This window comes from Neolamprologus multifasciatus, chromosome 7 (assembly GCF_963576455.1).
Source record: "Neolamprologus multifasciatus chromosome 7, fNeoMul1.2, whole genome shotgun sequence".
Taxonomy (NCBI): Eukaryota; Metazoa; Chordata; class Actinopteri; order Cichliformes; family Cichlidae; genus Neolamprologus; species Neolamprologus multifasciatus.
In genome coordinates this window covers 6,325,409-6,348,168 of record NC_140445.1, presented here as the reverse complement: position 1 = coordinate 6,348,168, position 22,760 = coordinate 6,325,409, and the positions used below count along the sequence as shown (strand labels likewise).

The following is a 22,760-nucleotide window of genomic DNA, read 5'->3' as shown; positions in this document are numbered from 1 at the left end:
CAAGCGGTTTTGTCTTCAGCCCTGACTTTACACACAGAGATAGAACCGACCTGTACTTTACACCAGTGACATTTGTTAAAACTATTGCCATGAACACTCTGAGGTCATCGTAGGTAATAAACCAAACTCTTACCCTATCCTAACGCTATTTGTTTTTACCCGAACTCTACTTTTTTTTTTGGGGGGGGGGGGGGGGGGGGGGGGAGGAAATAGTAAAATAGTTTTTGATGGTTTTCAGTTAGAATTATTGTTCTCTTTGTTCTGCAGTGCTAAGACTTGAAAGAAGAATTTAATAAAAACAAAAATGAAATATTCTGGTAGCCTAAGGTGAGAGTTAGGGTTATCACCAGTGATGACTGTCAACACAAGGTTGACAGTTTTGAGATGTCTGATGAATTGTTGGTTCAAATGCATGAAATCCAGCTGACTGGATTCATCGATTTCCAGTATTGTAGTTGATATGTAAGACCTATTATAACTCATTAGCCTGCGCTTTACTTTAGGATTAGTTAGTAAAATAGGATACTAAACTTTGATTAAAATTGAATCTTTCTTAACTTTTCTCCCCATAAAGATAAGTTTTGACCTCCTCCCCTGTAGTCTTAATGGTGAGCTTTGACACCTCAGTATATATTAATAAAGACGTGGTTTGATGACCATTTAATGACCCCCTCATTCCAGGAGAAGCCCTTGTAAGCTGTATAAGCAGAGGTCAACCTCACTAACACCCGGTTATTTTGTTCAGGAATCAGGCCAGAAATATGACTGAACCATTCAATTCAGAAAACAGAAACCAGGGTTACCCAAAGTAGGCGTCCAAGGCGGACAAGTTAAATATTAAAGAGAAAAACATTGATTTCTTACAGTGAACATGTCAACATATTTACTTAAGCATTTAACTAAACTTGAATACAGTGTGTTGGAGTACAGTTTCCACTGGGTCTGTAGTGCACACCGGTCAATCATCACCATAAAACCACCTTCCTTCTATTGCGGAGGTCCCTCTCATTTAGCCAAAGCAGCTACATGCTGACATGTTGAGATATGGGGGTGTTCCATCATAATTTGGTCCTTGTCAGAGTTGCCCAGATCCTCATGTTTGTCCATTTTTTTGGGCTTCTGTCACGTCAGCTTCAAGAACTGACTTTTCGCTTGCTGTCTAATGTAATTCACCCCTTGACAGATGCCATTGCAACGAGATAATCGGTGTTAGTCACTTCACCTGTCAGCAGCCTAATTTTTTGGCTGTTTGGTTCATCACCAGCCACCTTGCTCCTTGTTTCTCACTTATCCTAATTCCTGTTTGTTCCTGCTGCCTGCTTTTGAATTTTCTCCTTGCAAAAATTAGATGACAACTAAATTCCAGTCTCATATCTGTACATGACAAAGGTATGTACCTAGAATCAGATGGCGATCAGCCTAGTTTAACTGTGCAGAGAATTGATTCATTGTGTCTCAAGTCCTCAATAAACTACTCCCTGAGATGCTGTTTTACAACAGCAAAATCCATCTTTTATGATCATGGCACGGTCAAGATTACCAAAAATTTAGGCTAGTGACAAATTTCAAATAAAACAAAGCAGTCTTTACTTTAACCTGCCCCCAAATTTGTGGGGCGATTGTGGCTCAAGAGTTGGGAGTTCGCCTTGTAATCGGAAGGTTGCCGGTTCGAGCCCCGGCTTGGACAGTCTCGGTCGTTGTGTCCTTGGGCAAGACACTTCACCCGTTGCCTACTGGTGGTGGTCAGAGGGCCCGGTGGCGCCAGTGTCCGGCAGCCTCGCCTCTGTCAGTGCACCCCAGGGTGGCTGTGGCTACAATGTAGCTTACCATCACCAGTGTGTGAATGTGTGTGTGAATGGGTGGATGACTGGTTGTGTAAAGCGCTTTGGGGTCCTTAGGGACTAGAAAAGCGCTATACAAATACAGGCCATTTAATATAGAACAAAACAAGCATGGAGGGAGTAGTTGTTATGCTAGGGAAGTGTGATGAAGGGAAGGTCATTTTAATCAAACTAAATGTACGTGTGCATCTCTTTTTAAGCTCTATCCTGTCCGTAGCCTCTCAGATTGTCATTTTCTTCCACCATTAAATTCAGTCTTCTCATTTCCTGCCTTGCTCTTTTTAAAATCTCTCTCCTTTCATCCTCCTTGTCTCACTTTACGAATGCTTGTCGTTTTTCTTCTCCTTCCTCCAGAATCTTTCCCTCCTGTTTTCCGTCCTTACCCGACAAGCGTCTCTAAATCCGTGTCCTTGCCCTTCTGTTCTCCTGTTTCTCTTCTCCTCGAAAACATTCGTGAAAATGTAATGTGCGTTTAAACATTACTAAATCACAGTCATTTTGTGCCATTACGATAATTGCCATAAACAAACAAGACCATTACAGGAAGATTTGCATCTCCTATGAGCCTCCACAAAGCATTTTGCATTATGTGATATTGGCTGAGGTCTGCCATAAAATGTGCATGAGTGTTTCACAAGAACAGGGTGCTGTTTCTTTTAGCCTAAATTGAACCAAAACATTCAGAGTGTCTGGTAATAGCAGATGGTGAAAGAACGAGGGAGAAAATTGCCTTCATCATGTTTATCCTGAGAATGTGTTTCTTGAAAGTATAAATTGTGTAATTGCTGAGTTTCTCATGTTTAAACAGGAAAGACGAAACATAGACAAATGTTTAGTCATGTTTAGTTTATTCATATTAGGAACTAGTAGCCTATTATCCGTCATTTGAACAGGAAAAAAGTACATAATGTACATAATCTTTCACCCACTTTCTCCTTGGTGTGAAAACCTTTGTAATTTCTTTTATTTGAGGGATTCAGTTGGACTTAAATATTAAAACAGCACCACTGTTGAATACCTCAACCTTTCCACAGACGTGTAATGTTGAAATTACCTGATCAAATACTGAATTTTGACAACTTGTTGGGCATAAGAAGTCTGCAAAACTATATGAAAAGATGCTGAAACTGCTTTTCAAAATGAGCCACATGCATTTATCTTTCCTTCTTTGCTGGACAATTTTGACCCATTACCATCTGAGGCAGCTGGATTCTTTATGCGATTCACAAGATCACGAGAATCCCTCTTGCCAGGTCAGCGAGCCCTGTGTCATTTCCATTTAGTCCAAGCTGCTGATGTCTCAGAGATGCACACGAGGTGCAAAAGTGTGACCAGTCTCACTCCACACACATCATGTTTGAACCAAAAACCCAATCTTTTGAAAAACTTACCCAACTACTTTTTGTATGCATGGATAAATAACTAGTAAAAAGTCTTATAAATGTCTGGTTTACCTTTAAAATAACCTTACATATTTATAAATGTTCTACACAGTATTTATTAACTTTTACAATAAAAGAGATATAATAATCTTCTACAAACTGATTGGTAACCAGTCAGCAACTCAAATAAACTGTCATTTTATCAGTAAGAATAAGTTTTAGTTGTTCTCTCCCTTCAAATCTTCTGTAAACGTTGGTCTGCTTGCAAACTGACACTAACTTTTGTCTATAACTTGTCCCTAATCATCCAAAACTAAATGGCCCTAAATGTTGGTAATTAAATGTGTTAATGTTTTTCCAGTTCTCTGTACTTGGCACCCGAACGCACCATGTTTTTTTTTTGGCAATAGTGAGACGGCTTGGTCACCCTGAACTCATCAAATGTGGATCCTTGTAAAGTACTCCTTGGCTTGTGGTGTGTAAACCCAAACACAGCTAAACAGAGTGAATACAAATTAAAGGGCAATACTCAAAGCACCCAAACGCTGTGGCTTTCTCTATTGCCACCCAGTCGGCTTCCAAATCCAGACTTTATCAGGCTGTTAAAAAAGAGTTATCTGTGTCCAGCTTTGCCTTTGCCATCGTATCAAGGCTCTAATGGAAGCCTTTTTGCATATCTATGTGGTACCAGTTGATGGGGACACTGCGGTTTTGTTTTAGACTCTGTGGTGAGGATTTGTTGGATTTTCCTAAACCATCCTCTGTCAGTGTGGGAGCGGTAGCTAAAGTTAAACTAAAATGACACTGAAAAGTGAAATGAGTCATTGCTCTCATTAAAGCAACAGGGAAAAATGTATTCAGTGACACACCAAGCTGCTGTAGCATGGATCATTTCCTATCTTATATGACTTTGGAAGAAAGCGCCACATAAACGAGGAGAGCTTGTGTATTAATATGCTGATGGATGATAAAATCAAAGCATTCTGTTGTCTATTGTACAATCAAGATACTTTTTTTTGTCATCATGACAAAATAGTTTTTCTCCTAAGCTTTTGTTTTTAATTGAACTTTGTGGAGCTACTGTGGCTTTGTGAAAAGCAGATTTGCTTCAAGTGAAAATATGAAAAAAAAAAAAACGCATATATTATTGCTGTCTCTGTGGATGACGCCCTCCCTGTGTGGTTATCCGTTCATGGCTCATGTGTCCTTCTATTTATGAGTCTGTCTCTTTTGAGTCCATCGAGGCAGCTTTTGGAGATGGCACTGCATTTCCGCTCCTCTGGCTCTTTGTAGTCATATAAATATCTGCGCGTGCATGTGTGTGTGTGTGTGTGTGTGTGTGTGTGTGTGTGTGTGTGTGTGTGTGTGTGTGTGTGTGTGTGTGAGGGAGACGGGGTTGGTGGGGTCTGAAGCCAAAGAAGTCACAGAGCCCCGGGCGACTCTCAAGAGAAGATGGACACTTGCTTCTACACCAGTTTTCCTCCATGTACATACACATGCAAACAACCAACCAACCAAGATACACACACACGCACGCAGTAACACACACACTCTTGTTTTCTCCTCACCGCCCCAGGGAAGAGAGGAAGAGAGGAGGCTTTCAAGGCGACTGTGGAACCTTCAGTCAACCAGAAAAAGGGATTTTTTTTTTGTTTTGGCATATCCCAAACTGATTCAATTGTGTGTGTGTCGGTGTGTGTCTGTGTGTGTTTGTCTTTTAAGGAGAAAGAGACAAAAGATGGAGCTGGAGAAAACATAATAAAGGCTCTTATTAAAGCAGAAAGGGCACATTTCGACTTTCCAATTCAGTTCTAATCAAGTGCCGCGCCACACTAAATTCATCATTTGTCTTCCTGCTTTTGGCTGAATAATTGGATGAGATGCATTATGATAGATAATGTGTTGCGCGGTCCATAAAGTGGCCATAATGCTACCGAGAGACTATAGAGAGTGGTGGGTGCTGCGCAGAGTATAAAGTGTGGCTCTGTGCTAGAATGACAGACAGCTATTATAAGACAGCGTAGAGTCATTTTGGCCTGATAAGACACACTTTGTCCAGGCTCTTAAGCCTTTGAAAAGTGGAATACGCTTTGCTGTCCTTGGATGAGAGTACTCACCCTCAGTCATGTCAATTTGTCAATTTTGTCCTTTTCTCTGTCAATGTTTCTTTTTTTTGTCCCTTTACAGTCATCCATTTAGTGACAAATGACTTCTTAAATGTGTCTCTATCTTTCGCTCTGCAGGGAGATGAAGTACTGACCGTCATTAAAACGAAGGCTCAGTGGCCTGCGTGGCAGCCTCTCAACCTGTAAGTATATCTACAGTGTCAGTTTTGCTCAAGGGTGAAGGTGCATCTTGGAAAGATGTGGTTGGAAATATTCAAAATTTAAACTGAACCTGTGAAACATCAGCCATAAAATTAAATTCTTGATTAAAGTTTTTGTTTTACTTTATTATTACCTAATTATTTGTGTATTATTTATTTACCTTAACATTGTATTAGCTGACAAAATGATAAAAAAAAAGAACCCCAGTCAGAGACAATGGGTATCCTGAACATAGTTATTGACTTTTAAACCTTTTCTGTTAATTGGGGTTAATATGACGTTTGACTCTTCTTCTCTACAAAATAGACAGATGGAGCGATTCAGACACAGTCAATAGGCGATATAAAGAAGGTCAAACAATTTAAAAACAATAAGCAACACTGGTTGCAAATAAGAGAACAGTGTTGCAGAAAATTCTTAATCTTTTGAGTTTACAAGTGAACATATTTTTTTTACTGTTTGTGTGAAAGCTGAACGTTCGAGTGGAAAAATCGAAACTTGAACATTGATTATAGGCTATTTGATTCATTCAATTCATAACAGTGGAAATCAATTTAGTTCTTGACTCGATCAAAGTGAAATTAATTGTATTTATTGATTTTTTTTCTTGCTGATAGATGGCCTACCTTTAGTTAACCCTTTAAAACCGGTCAGAGCGGGCACGCTCCGTTTTGCGCAACTACTTTTTAATCCCGGTAGCACTGCAACCACGTGAGCTAGCGCAATAATTTTTTTTGCATATGAAACCGGAGGAGTTGTACTTACATCTTATGCCATCAGCTTGTCCTAGGTCACGGTTTCCTTCCACATATAGCTTTGTAAAAACTTCATAAAAAGCACTTGCAGCAACAAAAACATAATATTCCAGAAACATGCTTTGCCGATCCGATCAGCTGTTTGTTACACTTCCTACGTTGGAATAGACGTCAGCGTGAACTTTCGCATGTCCGCCATGACCTGCCCGAAACCGGAAGTGACGTCATTTTCGCGGAAATGTAGTTTTTTACCATCAGGGCCTCATGAGCCTATACTGGTGCTTTTAAAAGTTATGTTTGACTTTATGACTTTCTGTGTTGTTTCTGGGATGCTTAGGACTCAAATTGCACTGCTGGAAATAGTTTATTTTGATGCATATGCTGCTTTTTTGCAAATTTGCATTATAATATTTATTTTCGTTTTTCCTGCAGTGTATAAAAATTGGTGTATTTCAAAAATAAAACTATGAAGACACTCAAAATAAATTTCCTGTGGTGGGAAACTATTTTGTGCAACTTTTTTGTATTTACAGTTTTGAGGGATAAGCCTCTTAAATTTCTCTAACTAGAAATATATGTTAAAAAAACAAAAACGATTTTCAATTTTTTTGTAGTTTATTGCACTTTTTTACAATTTATGTAATTACTATGAACTTAATGCATACATATTATTAAAATTTAGGCTATAATGGTTGTATTGATGTATAGCAACTTGAAATGCTCCCAAAAATGGCTCTACAGAATGTAAAAATATAATATAAGCTCTGGCGGACTTGGTTCTATGGTAGGTCTTAAAGGGTTAATAGCAGTGTAGAATGAAAGCAGCAACTTTGGACCAAGCAAAAACAAAACACACATTTGGACATTTTATGCAGACCAGCTAAATGAATGTAAACTAGTGTGACAACGTGATGCGACGGACTGTATAAAAGATGGATGTAGCTACTGTGATGTCAGACACTGGTTTGTGAAGTCTGATTTTGAAGCCTTGAGATGAGCGTTTCACAGTGTCTTGTCGCTTTGAAACCGGATGTGTTGACCGAGGCTTGGATCTGATTGTGAAACTGAACGCAATTCCTGATTAATCATCCTTTTTCAAAATTAGAATGTCTAACATTTACAGAATATACTGTACTTGATGCGTTATTTAGTATGATCCAAAATGAGGGGTTGAGCCCACAGACTTGTAGAGCAGCGGCCCCCAACTCCCGGGCCGCGAGAGTTGAGGCTTGGGTGGGAAATTTATGGTTTTCTGGGTTTTTATCATTAACTTGGTTTCCCTGGGTCTTTTCCCGTGTTGTAGTTGTGCGTCTTATTTTGAAAGAAATATTTACGCGTTACCATAGCGACCAGAGAGGATTATAAAATATTGTAAATATTGTCTGACATTAAACCGATTGGGGACCGCTGCTCTAGAGGACTGAAAGTCTTTTTGCAGCCACAGGTATCGCCACCTGGTGGCCAATAAAAGGATGTCAGGTTTTAGCCACTTCCATGTTGGCTTCACCTTTGAACCAGGTTCATCCTTTATACCATCTGTTTGTGACTCATACAGTTTGCCCTGCTGCAAGGTTCCATTTGTGTTAATACTAATGTGTGGCTTACCAGGTAGCATGTGTATGCCTTCACCAGGAAATATATACTTATCTTACAACATGTCTCAGGAGAGGAGTGCAAATGTGGTGCTTGGAGTTGATATTAAGCCAAAATTGGGACTGGGTTATGTGTTTATCGTTATTTATCATGTTGAGTTAGCCAAGTTTAAAGAGAGTCTCCATTAGGAGACAAATCTCACTAGCCCATTAATCTCGCTTCCTCATACATTATACATGCAGTATTTACTAGGGAACTTTTAATCAGACATAATAGTGCCATTTGCATGTTTTTTTTCCTGAATGTAAAATTTTGTCCCCATGTTTATGTATCCTAGCCTTGGCCAACTCCGGCCACTGCTGTTGGTAGGTGCACCTTTGTTTTGCAGGACCGTTTGCATCTCCTGTAGTTGAAATGCCTGGTTTTGTAAATTTATAAAAAAATATGTTACTTTCTAGGCCCTAAATCAATCTGTCCAATTGAAAAGATTGTTCCTTCAAGCCAAAAGTATTTTAAAGTGTCTGTTTTGTAAAGCATAAAATAATCTGTCTGGTTTGAAGCAACGCGGCAAAGAATTAGTTTTTTTTGATTTACTTCTTTGTCTTCAAAAGACAAAGCTGAACGAGATTCATATTTCTGTCTTTGTTACTGATTACCAGGTGGCAATTTCAAGACACCGTGACCTCTCCACAAATGACAAAAAAACTAAAGCTAATCTTCCTGATGAGCAGTATTAAATTCTTAATTTGCAGGATAAGTATCTAAACGTTGGCTAAAAATTTCATTTCTGACACACTCGGCAAACGTTGTATTATAATTAAAATTCAGATACTATTGTAATGTAATGCATACATTTTAATAAACGTACTCGTAATTGTTTTGTGACGGTTTTCTTTATGCGCCTCTCAAAAGCCAGGCTCACTTGAATAGTTGCACACTCTGGCATCCTGTGCTCTCTTTGGAATTAGTTCAAGAGCAATTAGAAACTTATCACAATTGTAGCCCTCAGCACTGCATGAGCATGAACACACGCACACGCATACACACACTAATGTACTGTATCTTTCACTAAACATCTGTTTAATTACCCCTCCTAGCGTTGTCTGTCATTTGCGATATATTGTGCCACTATTATATTTACTAATGAGAACATTCGCACACATGCTTGCACAGCTATACTTCCACACACTCACTGGGCGTCTGAAGCATTGGCTCATTTTGTTGTATTTTGTTTGCAGACTTGCAGTCAGGTGATTCTGAAATATTTGTGTTTGCACATATGTCTCTGCTAATACTTGATAATTAAGAAGATTTGTTTTGTCTTTTTAAAAGAAAGTTCAAATTGCTTACTTTATTGTATTCAGAATAGCTTTAGTGCTTTCACTGCCGTTCGGACTTGCAAAGCGAATATGTAATGATGAGCAATTTCCAGTCGCTAATTGGATATTTTAGAGCCTCAATTATCGAGCAATTAGCAGTGCAGCATAGATCAGAGGTCATGACATCAAAACGGGCTGTTTTTCACTGAAACTGCAACAGCTTAATGTTGGATATAATGATGAGATTATTACGCTCTGCCATTACAGTAATACTTAGGATATGCTTTGAATTATTTACCTTCTGTGATTTCTTTCTCCACCACCATTCCTAGGCGAGCAGCTCCCTCGGCAGAGTTTTCCGTAGACCGGACGCGTCACCTGATGTCCTTCCTCACCATGCTCGGGCCCAGCCCAGACTGGAATGTGGGGCTGTCAGGAGAGGACCTCTGTACCAAGGAGTGTGGCTGGGTCCAGAGACTGGAGACGGACCTCATCCCATGGGATGCAGGCACTGACAGTGGCGTCACATATGAGGTGGTGTATCCTGATTCTACAATTCAATTCAATTTTCAATTCAATTTCAATTCAATTTCAATTCAATTTCAATTCAATTCAATTTTATTTATATAGCACCAAATCACAACAAAAGTCGCCTCAAGGCGCTTCATAGATACAGAGAAAAACCCAACAATCATATGACCCCCTATGAGCAAGCACTTTGGCGACAGTGGGAAGGAAAAACTCCCTTTTAACAGGAAGAAACCTCCGGCAGAACCAGGCTCAGGGAGGGGCGGCCATCTGCTGCGACCGGTTGGGGTGAGAGAAGGAAGACAGGATAAAAGACATGCTGTGGAAGAGAGACAGAGGTTAATAACAGATATGATTCAATGCAGAGAGGTCTATTAATACATAGTGAGTGAGAAAGGTGACTGGAAAGGAAAAACTCAATGCATCATGGGAATCCCCCGGCACATCTATTGCAGCATAACTAAGGGAGGATTCAGGGTCACCTGGTCCAGCCCTAACTATATGCTTTAGCAAAAAGGAAAGTTTGAAGCCTAATCTTAAAAGTAGAGATAGTGTCTGTCTCCCGAATCCAAACTGGAAGCTGGTTCCACAGAAGAGGGGCCTGAAAACTGAAGGCTCTCCCTCCCATTCTACTTTTAGATACTCTAGGAACAACAAGTAGGCCTGCAGAGCGGGAGCGAAGTGCTCTAATAGGGTGATATGGTACTACAAGGTCATTAAGATAAGATGTGGCCTGATTATTTAAGACCTACAAGTGTGATCTTTGCTGTTGGTTAGCAAGATCACGTAAAAAGTGCCAGGCTAAAGTTAATAACTGTTGATGCAAATGCAAACTCAAAGCTCTTTATACAACTTGCCTCATTCTCCCATTCATACGAGCACTTTTTCTATGTAAGTGCATCTCACATTTGCAAACATTCAACTTGGGAATAGTATGTTTCCCAGGGATATTTGATCGACCCGCCAACGTTACGATAAGCAAGTGATTTGCTCTACCTCCTGAGCGACATCCACCCCCGATTGAGGTGATTTCATCCCATGAAAATTTTCTGAGTATCTGGATCATTTTCGCTAAAATTGTGAAATAAGGCATTGGCCTTGGTTGAAAACACTCTCGGAGAACCTTTCTATTTATTTCAAACGTTTTTGCCACTAGAAGACACCTGTAAAGTGCGACAGGCAGAAGAGGCGTCGAAGATTTGTCACAGTTTAACAAAACTGCCACAGGAATCATTAAGGAATTATGGGACAATTAGCTTTAAGAAATATGCCTTTTTATGTAGCATCGAATGCTCAACATCAGCTCGCGGAGGGCAAATGTGGCAGATCAATCTTTAACTTTTCTTTGGGGGTCCAACATGTAGGCTCCACTCTTAGCACACTGCACGTCCAGCAGACAAGCTTGTGGCATAACTCTAGACATGGTGTAATACTCCATGATGTTCTGACCAGACCAAATATTGACATATATTTTTAATACCACATCAGATGGAATACGCAGTATAATATCTTCAAGTGAATTCTAAGAGAGAAAACTGTTTATTGCCTGTTATTAGAAGGTTTAGTGCTGTGCGGCTGTGCTGGCATTAAACAGAATTTATAGCAAATTGTCTCATCACATCACAGCACTCTTGACTTTCACCTGTCTGTTACTCCGAGAGACTTCTTTAGTTTTCTTCATTTTTTGGAATGAAAGGTGCTCATCCATATTCACCCACCGTTTGGGGACTAAAGGGATTTATTTACAGTTTACAAGCTCATGAATAAGCAAGGAGCTTACCCTGCAGAGTGGAGGTGGTAAATACCTTTCAAAAACCTCACTTACATAAAACCAGTCCTCTTTCAACTCACGTCTGTTACTTTGTAAACATGGAAGTGTTTCTTCTTAGTCTTTTATCACATAGTCTCTACCTAAGCGCTCTAACTGACACTGACACTCGCATTCATATAATTTAAGGTTTTTTTCTGTATATGCACATGTATTCAAAGTTATAAAATTAGGGACATTAATAAAAGTGTCGTCAATTTACTCACCATTTTCAAAAGGAAGTATAATTTAGTTATTATTTTATTCTGTGTATGAGTCAGCCTTTATATAAAATGCGGGCTATAACACAAGTAATATATGTAACTATGCATTGCCTAAACTCTGCTGTTTCTTTCGTCCTTAAATGGCACACATTCCAAGCCAATAATGTCTTCTTACTTGGGTATTGTTGTAAAAGTTTTACTACGAGATAATGAATGCATCATCCTGTACATCAGACATTGAATTCCTGCCACCCACATGCAGACATATGGAGGAACGTAGTCTTCCAGACACTTGCTCATGAACTATACAAAAATGCTTTTGCAGTTTTTGCGTTTGCAGACATTAGTGAAGCTGTTTTTATTGTTTTTTTGTTTCTTCCACAAATACAATTTTTTCAACCAAAATGTTTTTTTTACATTTTGGTTTTAGTTAGATAATCCAGTGGACATGTAGGAGAAAGTAAGCAGGGAAATGACGTTAAGCAGATGGAAGAAAGCTATTCAGCTTAGCAAATGCGAGGATAATATGAATTCAACCAGTAACCAAGGCAACAGTCTTTTGTACATGGTCATTTAACAAGCCAACATTGCTAAGCTTGAACTTGATACATTATATTTAAAAGAAAAATCCCCTCTCGCTCCTGCAGGCGGTCTATCCTTTAAGCTCGGGTCCTCTGCCAGAGGCCTGGGAGCTTGAGGGTCCTGCGCAGTGTCTTTGCTGTTCCTACGACTGCGCTCTTCTGGACAGAGATCTCGGATGTTGTTCTTGAGATCTGGTAGAGCCACTTGCCTAGCTTGGGAGTCGCTCACCTAGCGCTCCGATTACCACTGGGACGACTGTTACCTTCACTGAATCGATGTCTCGTTCACTCCTGGCATACAGCGTGATGTCATCCATGTAGAGGAGGTGGCCTACGATTGCATCATTCCACAGTCAGTATCCGTAGCCAGTCTTGTTAATGATCTCATAGGGGTTCAAGCCTATGCAGAACAGCAGTGGGGGCTGAGCATCTCCTTGGTAGATCCCGGACTTGATGCTGACTTGTGCTACGGGCTTGAAGTTGGCCTCTAATGTTGTACGCCACATCCCCATTGAGTTCCTGATGAAGGCTCTCAGGGTCCTGTTGATCTTGTACAGTTCTAGGCATTCCAGGATCCAGGTGTGGGGCATTGAGTCATAGGCCTTCTTGTAATCAATCCAGGCAGTGCACAGATTGGTCAGTCTGGTGTTGCAGCCTTGGGTGACTGTTCTGTCTACCAGTAGCTGGTGTTTTGCTCCTCTGGTATTCTTGCCAATTCCTTTCCCTTAAGGGCGATCGTGGCTCAAGAGTTGGGTGTTCGTCTTGTAACCGGAAGGTTGCCGGTTCGAGCCCCGGCTCGGACAGTCTCGGTCGTTGTGTCCTTGGGCAAGACACTTCACCTACTGCCTACTGGTGTTGGCCAGAGGGGCCGATGGCGCGATATGGCAGCCTCGCCTCTGTCAGTCTGCCCCAGGGCAGCTGTGGCTACAACTGTAGCTTGCCTTCACCAGTGTGTGAATGTGAGAGTGAATGAATAGTGGTATTGTAAAGCGCTTTGAGGGGTCCCGAAAAGCGCTATATAAATGCAATCCATTGTTATTATTATTTCTGTGCCCTGCTCATGTATTGTAGCCATGTGCTCATTGTCCCGATTCGCGATTGAGCTGTGAGACAAACGACCAGTGGTCCAAGTGCGTCAACACAATGATTTTGTTAAACACACATGCAGGAAGAAATACACCATCACAATCCTTAGCATAAATCCCCACTAGAAAGCATACTTAAAATGTTTTATATGCCAGGGTATCACACCCCCTCTTGCATCAAGCAGATACATAACATGCATAAGTTACAGTAACCACAATTCTTTTGTTGACAACCTTTAGCCACTATGATGCCTGACAGGAGCTGCCATGTGGTACCATGTCAGGGCCTGGTGCTGTCCAACTCTTCCTGCCTTTCTTGGATGTCTGCCACTGTGATGGTTACTGGACCCAGTTCAGGGAGGTTGCTGTGGTCTGCCCCCTGACCCATGGTCCTGGCTCCCCCCTGCCGTAGCATTTGTGTTGTACCTCATCAATGTCCAGCTGTGAGAGCAGATCCTTCTTCCTAGTGTTGGAACACTGAACTACTAGTTGTTTCGCCATCAATCTGGATCCTGGGTATCTAAGATTCCATAGGTCACTCATGCTATTCATGTAACCCCTTCCTCTCGGATTACTTGTGTAGTAAAATTCCAACAGCACCTTATTTTCATGTCTTACCCACCTATGCCATCTTGTTCCAGAAGCGCACTTCTCATCAGGGTGTCCTGATTCCTCAACACTTGACGTGGACCTTGTTAATCTGGGCGGCATCCAAGCCAGTATGAACCTGTACTGGATACAATATATGTATAACTATATCAAAGTGGAGATTTTTCTTTGTGGCTCTAATTCCTATACATACTTGTGAAAACTTTTGAATTAAAAGTAAAGCTTAAATCATTTCCTGTTAATTTTAACATCATCTGTGGTGGCAATAAACAACTCTAACATGTAGATGTACACCTGCAAAGCTCTGCATAGCTCCAACACAGCGCCGAAGCATCACCATGCTAGAGTTATGAAGAGAATCATTAACACTATTGCAGTGGAGATGAGAGTGTAACTTTGTACCTCCTCTAATGGCTTATTTAGTGGTGCTGAATATATTAAAACACATCAAAACAGGACGGTGTTACCTTGAGAGAACACAGAGAATAATTCATTATTGTCACATGTTTTTATCTCCTCACTGAACATGGCAACACATGCTATGACACACACATACCTGGAAACAAAGTATCTCCTATTAAGGGTCTGTTTGGATGGATATAAATGATGCACGGTGAGATCAAACAGAAATGGTGTAGACCAGGTGGTTTATGAGAAAATCTGTGACTCGATAAGATCTTTCACGCCTTTTTTACTTCCCCACCTCTCCATTTTGGAACAGAATGAAAAATCAAAATCAAAAAGCTATTGTATTGCTATTCATTTTTTTAATTATTCTACTATGAATAAGCCACTTCTGTATTGTTTGCTTCACTCAAGAAGAATTCTGTTGTTCCCATTTTAAAAGCCTGTTTCACAGACATGCATTCACAATAGGCCGCTATTGGATTAGTATTCTTGTCCCACAAATAATTGCCATGCCCTAAATATTTGCTGTTTAACTTTAATTACTCTAACCATTCCTCAGTGGAGGACTGGGACTCTCTTCTTTCAGGCATTTTGGATGCACAATATAGGAGAGCAGATGTTTTCCTCTAGGACACCATCTCTTCTTAGACCAAGTGCTTTGCTCAATCCTAATGTGGGAGAGTGTGAATAGCTCTCTTTCAGTTCACGACCCGATCTTTAGCCATTGCATATTATTTGGACACGTCCGCTTTCCCCTGATTGTTAAAGAGCCGTCAGAGCTGATTCACCTTTAGATTCACGTTGAAACTCTGTGACATCTACCTAGGGAGATAAAAGTGAAAAGCAAGAGCCCTTTGATTTGGATTTCAGTATAGCAAGTCTGCCTTTAGTTGGGGGATAGCATCTGTCTAGTTTTGCTATGGTGGAATATTTTTGCCCAGAGAGATTACTAAAAGCATAAAAGAGGGATGCAGCAATCTATATAATGTTTAAACCAATAAAACATCTAAAACATAATAGAAATTAATATCATTAGGTTTGTCAGCGTGTACTTGTATTTTATCTTCCACTAACAGTCATTTGAGTCACTTATAATACAAATGCTTTATTATTTTTTATAGTTCATGTTAAACACCCTATAAGCTCATCGACACCCTTTCTTCTGCCTCTTTTAGTCACCAAACAAGCCCACCGTTCCTCAGGAGAAGATCCGACCTCTGACCAGTTTGGACCACCTCCAGAGCCCGTTCTATGACCCAGAGGGCGGAGCAATCACCCCTGTGGCCAGGGTAGTGGTGGAACGCATTGCTAGAAAGGTAAAAATTTCATCTGTGTGAATGTGTTTAGGGCTTCAAATAAACACAACTATACATTGCAGCTTTTTACTGTGATGAGACTCTGATGTTTAATATAAAAATTTGGCCGAAACAGATGCCAATAGCGATTTTGACTCTGGCTCTTATCTATTTTACGTGTACTATTTTACGTGTACTTTCACGCCTAACTTATTTTATGTTGAAATAAGGGAAGTTTGAATCCCAACCACAAATAAAGGCACACAGTTTAATTCATAGGAAATTATGTGAAATTCTACTGTGGTTGGTGCCTTTGCTGCAGATGGTTAAACTTTAAAGTTAACATAGAAAAAGTTTTGAATCTGACTAATAAAAATGCCAGTCACACCCAGCCATCACTGAGCTTTTTATGTTAATTGTGGGATTTGTTAGAATCTGAGTTTGTGTTGTAATAATGGTTAGCAAAGCCAGTGAAGGTCAGCAGATGACAAACCTGCTTGCAAATTAGCTCACCAGCACAGGAACTAGTCTCACCTCATGTGACCCATGCAGTTTTTCCCACTGCTTTTTGAAGTATCAAAAAGCATCTTTGCATTGCAATGCAAAGATGCTTTTTGAAGTATCAAAAAGCATCTTTGCATTGCCATGCAAAGATACTTCACTGCAGTGAAGATACTGAAGTATCTATGCATGACAATTAAAAATTATCCCTAATTACAGGGACCTTTGCTGGACCTTGTTTTAGCTCCTTTTCCCTCCCTTTAGGCCAACCTTTTTCCTGATTGGCTGGCCCTCATGAACAAAAGATTTCAGGAGTAGGTGGGCGGCTGTACTTTATGAAATGAAGTACTTTGAAGTAATTTATTATTTAAAATTCATATAGTACGTACATACACAGCAGGAAAAAGGTAAATGAATAAGCGGTCTGCCTTAAATTAGTGTTATTCATCCTATGTTAAACTACTATTTTTAACTTCAGAAATAAAGTCTCAAAGTCACGCTTTGTCAACATGCTTTTGATAGTGTTTAAGTGTGTGGTCACATCTTTCCTCGTGTGCACAGGGGGAGCAGTGTAATGTGGTCCCCGACACCATAGATGACATAGTAGCAGATATCGGACAAGAGGAGAAGGAGACAGGTAAACACACGCTCACATACATTCTTTCCTAATTAAAGTTGTTCAGGGAAAGACCCCAAACAAGACATAGTAGATTACCTGAGAGCCTCAGTGTTTAACTAATTATTCAAACCCCATGATTATAAGATATTGCATTCCTGTGCTTTGAACTTGCCTCTTTGTTCGCAAAACTTTTACTTTAACTATTAAACCTTGTTCCTGGCAAAATGAGCAGCCACAATAGGGATTCAGTGTCTTCAGATTATCAAGGACGCACGCACAGCTCATTACAGACACAACTGGTATCATCTGAGACTCACATGGAAGGTCACACAGTCATAACACACATCTGCCAGGGCTTTGTCTCCACCCTGCTGTGTGCAGGTGGGCGCCCCACTGCTCCAGACCCCCACAGTTGCGTCTGGAGCAAGCCCTGCCCTTATCAAACATACCTGATATTCTGTGATGCAGCAGAGATGCTTTCAGTCTGGACACTGATGGCTGAGGCTCTACACATGAAAGCTGTTTGTGAGAGTTAACTGTTTGGCATAAAGTCATAAGACGTTTATTATGACGGTTATGACAGTAGTTCTATTTTTATTTAACCATTAAACTTTATAGAAAAGACAGTAAAGTTATGTGAAAACGTTTTCACAGGACTCTGTTGCGTCTTCTACAAATTATTAAGAAGGAGAATTAAGACGATAGAGATGATAAGTAGAAGCAAGGTGTTGCTTAGGGATGGGTATCGTTTAGGTTTTATCCAATACCGGTGCCAAACCGGTACTTTTGAAACGGTGCCGGTGCTTAAACGGTGCTCAAACCGGTGCTTAAAGAATGGAGAACACAAACTTTGTCCAAAAACCTCTCATGTTCAGCTGTTTTTTTTGTGTGAAAAGATAACAATGTTAGCCTTTTCTGCAGCTATGGGGCATATATGGTATCACTCTTGGCTGGAAGCAGTGCTTAAACAATGGAAAAAACAAACTTTGTCCAAAAACCTCTCATGTTTAACTGTTTTCCACTTTTTCTTTGGTCATTTTAGCCTTTTTGGCCAGGGTGAAGGGAGTATCTGCCATCAAACAAGAAGACAGCTGCATGTAGCTATGATGATGTTTGCTAGTTCACCTTACATGCATTAATGTAATAACGTGGTTAGCCTACTCAACGTAAATTACACACGAACAACATTAAGCTACTCACGCAGAGAAGAACGGCTGCTGCTGCATCATCATCCGTCATCATTTCTGCTACACTGGCAGGGCTAGGGGCCAGGACTCTACTCTTTGGGTTTTTGGGGGATGTTGCAAACTCCGGGTCAGATAACAGGCACCACACCCGCAGTAGATGTGCTCGGTGTGAGGTCTCGCAGCAAGCTATCAAATTCGGCACATTTCTCGGCTTTTAAAAAAAAAACGCCAGGTGTTTCATCGGATTTGAGGTGTTACCTCCTTTGACAGTATCACAGTATCACCTTAAAGCACTTGTTGCAGGCTGCTGAGTTTGCATATTTTGCTGTGAAGTACAGCCAGACTTTTGACCGCTTCGCCTTGGGCATTTTTAATCTGTAGCTCTGCTCTAAAAGAACGTACGTACCTGGGCCTGCCTACTATCCTCGGAAACATAAAATGATTGGCTAGAATCTAAAGTGTATCACAGCTCAGAAAAGAAAAAGCACCGAAATGTGTGCTGCTTTTTGGTCTAGTTACTACCGTTTATGTCAGAACCGGTGTCATCATGGCACCGGGTACCGGTACCCATCCCAAGTGTTGCTATTTAAATCAACCTGATCACGAGGTTTGCCTTCCTCTGTAAAAGCACAGGTTTTTGTTTTAATTCAGACTCTACAGGACTCAGTCTGGATGTTAAATCGTAAAGTTCATGATAGTAGGAAAAAGAAACATCAGCATCTGGACAAACCACACGCCTTTTGTAACAATGTCCTTTGGACAGATGAGACCAAAGTAGAGATATTTGGCCAGAATGCACAACGCCACGTTTGGAGCAACCCAAACACAGCATATCAGCAGAAATGTCTAGTATCAACTGTCAGCACGGTGGTGGAGGGGTGATGATTTGAGCTTTTTTTGTAACCACACGACCTGGGCAGCTTGCAGTCATTGAACATAAATTCCTCTGGACGCCAAAGTATTCCAGAGTCAAATATGAGGCCATCTGTCCGACAGCTTGTTCCAAACAGGACAATAATCCCAGACACAGCAGCAAATTTACAACAGAATAGCTGACAAAGAAAAGAATTCAATTACCCAATCGAAGTCCAGACCTAAATTGAAGTGCTGTGATGGTACACAGGTGGTACCTGTCATGTTTGGGTCAAATCTGACAGATTTACAAATTAAAACACTCATAAATATTGTGTTTTACGTCTGATTGCCTTATGACATCCTGCACACTTTGCACTTGAACATGTAAAAGTGATGATCACCCCTTTTGTTGAATTTTGAGTGTTTTAATCAACCTTGTTGCATCTGTGGTGTTCCCGGTCAAAGGTGACCACCATAGGAAATGAATGCAAACTGAACGACCAAATGAAAGACCCACTGAACTGAATTTGGTGGTGAAAAATGTTTGTTATGCTAATTTAAGAGCTATTACCACTAAAGTAAGAGGTGGGGACCACAACTGAGAGGTTGTCCCCAGTCCACCTCTGCAAACATCAATGGACTGACTGAACTTTGTAAAGAAGAGTGGGCCAAAATTTCTCCTCATCGACGTGAGAGACTAATAAAGTCGTATAAAAAATGACTTCCACTTTCAAATTTGAGATGCCCGTCAATCAAAGTGAGGTCTAGATGAATGTAAGTGGGTGCACGGACGGTGTTTCTTTTTTTCCACCCAGTGTACAGTTATCAAGGAGGAAATTACAGAAAGGAGGCTGTAAATATGTTTTCAGTTATGCAAAGCGGGTGCGCTCCGTTTTGCATAACTTTTTTAAAATCCCGGTAGCACTGCAACCATGTGAGCTAGCGCAATAATTTTTTTTGACGCATAAAACCGGAGGAGTTGTACTTACATCTTATGCCATCAGTTTGCCCTCGGTCACGGTTTCCTTCCACATGCAGCTTTGCAAAAACTGCATAAAAAGCACCTGCAGCAATAAAAACATAATATTCCAGAAACGCGCTTTGCCGAGCCAATCAGCTGTTCATAACACTTCCTACGTCCATCAGCGCGAACTATCGCATGTCCGCCATGACCTGCCCGAAACCGGAAGTGACGTCATTTTGCGGAAATGTAGTTTTTTACCATCAGGGCCTCATGAGCCTATACTGGTGTTTTTAAAAGTTATCTTTGACTTTATGACTTTCTGTGTCGTTTCTGGGATGCTTAGGACTCATATTGCACTGCTGGAAATACTTTATTTTGATGCATATGCTGCTTTTTTGCAAATTTGCACTATAATATTCATTTTCGTTTTTCCTGCAGTGTATAAAAATTGGTGTATTTCAAAAATAAAACTATGAAGACACTCAAAATAAATTTCCTGTGGTGGGAAACTATTTTGTGCAACTTTTTTGTATTTACAGTTTTGAGGGATAAGCCTCTTAAATTTCTCTAACTAGAAATATATGTTAAAAAAACAAAAAGATTTTCAATTTTATGGTAGTTTATTGCACTTTTTTGCAATTTATGTAATTACTATGCACTTAATGCATACATATTATTAAAATTTGGGCTATAATGGTTGTATTGATGTATATCAGCTTGAAATGCTCCCAAAAATGGCTCTACAGCATGTAAAAATATAATATAAGCTCTGGTGGACTTGGGTTCTATGGTAGGTCTTAAAGGGTTAAATGTTTGTAGACACTGAAGCAGTTTTTAAGATCCAGAGGTTACTGTGTGCTGTAACCTGTTTTTTAAATCCTGTGTTTAACAGTTTTTAGCCCATATATGGGTTGTCGCATGACATTGTTTATGCTGCGCGTAGATGTTTTAGCCTATTTCTACTAGAAGTGGCTTTGAGAAGAGGGAAGGTTTTTGCCCACACAGCAGAATTCTTAACAAGGATCTCCTGCCACCTAATGAATGTCTTCCTCAGTCAGTCATGAGCCATTTGCTTCTTTCCCCTCCTCTGTTCCGCTACCTGTCCTCGCTTTCTCCCTTATCTCTGCATGAGATGACACTACAGAGGCGAGTATCTATTTGGGCTGATCCCCCAGGTCCGCCTGAAGCTTTGACGCTTTCGCTTACACATCAGCTCAACGCTCCTCTTACCTTCCGCTTAGTGTCGGCAGCTCCTTTCTTCCCTCATTCTCCTGTCATTACACTTTATCCCAGAGAATTGGACCCACTCACGTTTGTCTCTGTGGCCTGGCAGTACATTCTCTCTCGCCCCTCGTCTCATTTTCTCTGCCTTTCTGAAGCCCTGAGGGAGCATTATTAATTGAAGCCAGTACCCCTGCTACTTCTTATAGCTCTGCTATCACTGATAATTGGACAGGACATTCACAAATCACACTCCTCTCCAGCTTCTCCCTTCAGCTCCTTTCTCTCCCCCTCAGATGTCACTTTGTGGCCTCTTGCGGTCGACTACCTGTGGTAATCACCTTTGGATGCAGTTTTTATACAATCAATGTCAGTGCAGTCCCTCATCCCTCACCCCTCCCACTGCATGTGAGAAATGACTTCAGCAACTTTGCTGGAGTGAAAAGGAAGATTAAGTTTTGCAAAAGCAAATTTATCTGCTGAAAAAAAATGAAATTATTCTTCTCCCAGTCATCCCGATTTTTCTCTCGTAGATGACACGCCTGAGACGTGCATCTACTCAGGATGGTCTCCCTGGTCAGCTTGTAGCAGCTCTACATGTGAAAAAGGTCGCCGGATGAGACAAAGGATGCTGAAGGCCCAGCTGGATCTCAGCGTGCCGTGTCCCCACACTCAAGATTTCCAGCCCTGCATGGGCCCAGGATGCAGCAGAGAGGGTAAACACACACACACACACAGACACAGACACACACAGGTATTATTTGACAGATAACTCATGCAAATACACTCTGCAGTTTTTAAATGGCAGTTTCATTTATTAAGGGAAGAACATTATTCAAGCCTACCTGGCTCTGTGTGATAAAAGTCATTTGTTAACTCATGAATTAAATGTGACTAACCACATTTTTTTTCTTAGTTTCACTAGCTGCACCTAAGACTGATTACTGTCACTTGAACCGAATCTAACAAAGTAAAGTAGGTTAAAAAGAATCCCTAAAGGCAACACATAATACCACAATCGAAAGAAACAGCTGAGAACATTTAAGTTTGAGATGTAGTGAGCAAATTCACTCCGACTTTGGAGTGAGTTTGCAAGGACATGAATACCTGGGAAGATTGTAGCATTGCGTCAACACACCCTTAAATTCTTCACACCAGCAAACTGCAAAAGCTTTAGCTTTTATAGAGATCATCACACTTACTGATGATCAGTTAATCAGGCGCATTTGATTAGCAGCACCTGGCTGCTACTTAATACTGCAACGAAAACAGAGTGTTAGGGTTTGCTTAGATTTTCACAGCACTTCGCGGAGTTCTGTTTTTTTCACATGGCTGCATATATTGGGGGGAAATATTTATTTAAACTCCTGTTTTAATTTGTAAGTTCGCTGACTTACAAAGAAGCGAACAGTCTCTAATTCGAATGGTAGTTTGATTCTATGGCCCAGAATGGATTATGTAAAAGTTTTAACCCTTGGATGCACAACCTACCAGTACCTACACTCTTCCACGAGTGGGGTCAAAAATGACCCCAAATAGAAACAATGCATTTTGCTATAAACTCGGTTGTTATTCTTCAAAATCTTTAAAACAAAGAGTTGTAATATTTTCATATTTGAGGTAATCCTCATAAAACATGATTGTGACATGAGGCCCTTT

The 22,760-nt window shown here is 40.5% G+C and overlaps 1 protein-coding gene across 1 annotated transcript in view; it reads left to right on the top strand.

The window, feature by feature from the left end:
• Positions 1 to 22,760, top strand: part of spon1b (spondin 1b) — a 135,917-nt gene that overhangs the window by 95,269 nt on the left and 17,888 nt on the right. Inside the window, exons 7-11 of the mRNA XM_085169083.1 lie at positions 5,467 to 5,531; positions 9,550 to 9,751; positions 15,635 to 15,775; positions 16,817 to 16,892; positions 21,635 to 21,817. Of these exons, the coding sequence (XP_085025209.1) occupies positions 5,467 to 5,531; positions 9,550 to 9,751; positions 15,635 to 15,775; positions 16,817 to 16,892; positions 21,635 to 21,817 (667 nt within the window). The remainder of the gene's footprint in view (positions 1 to 5,466; positions 5,532 to 9,549; positions 9,752 to 15,634; positions 15,776 to 16,816; positions 16,893 to 21,634; positions 21,818 to 22,760) is intronic.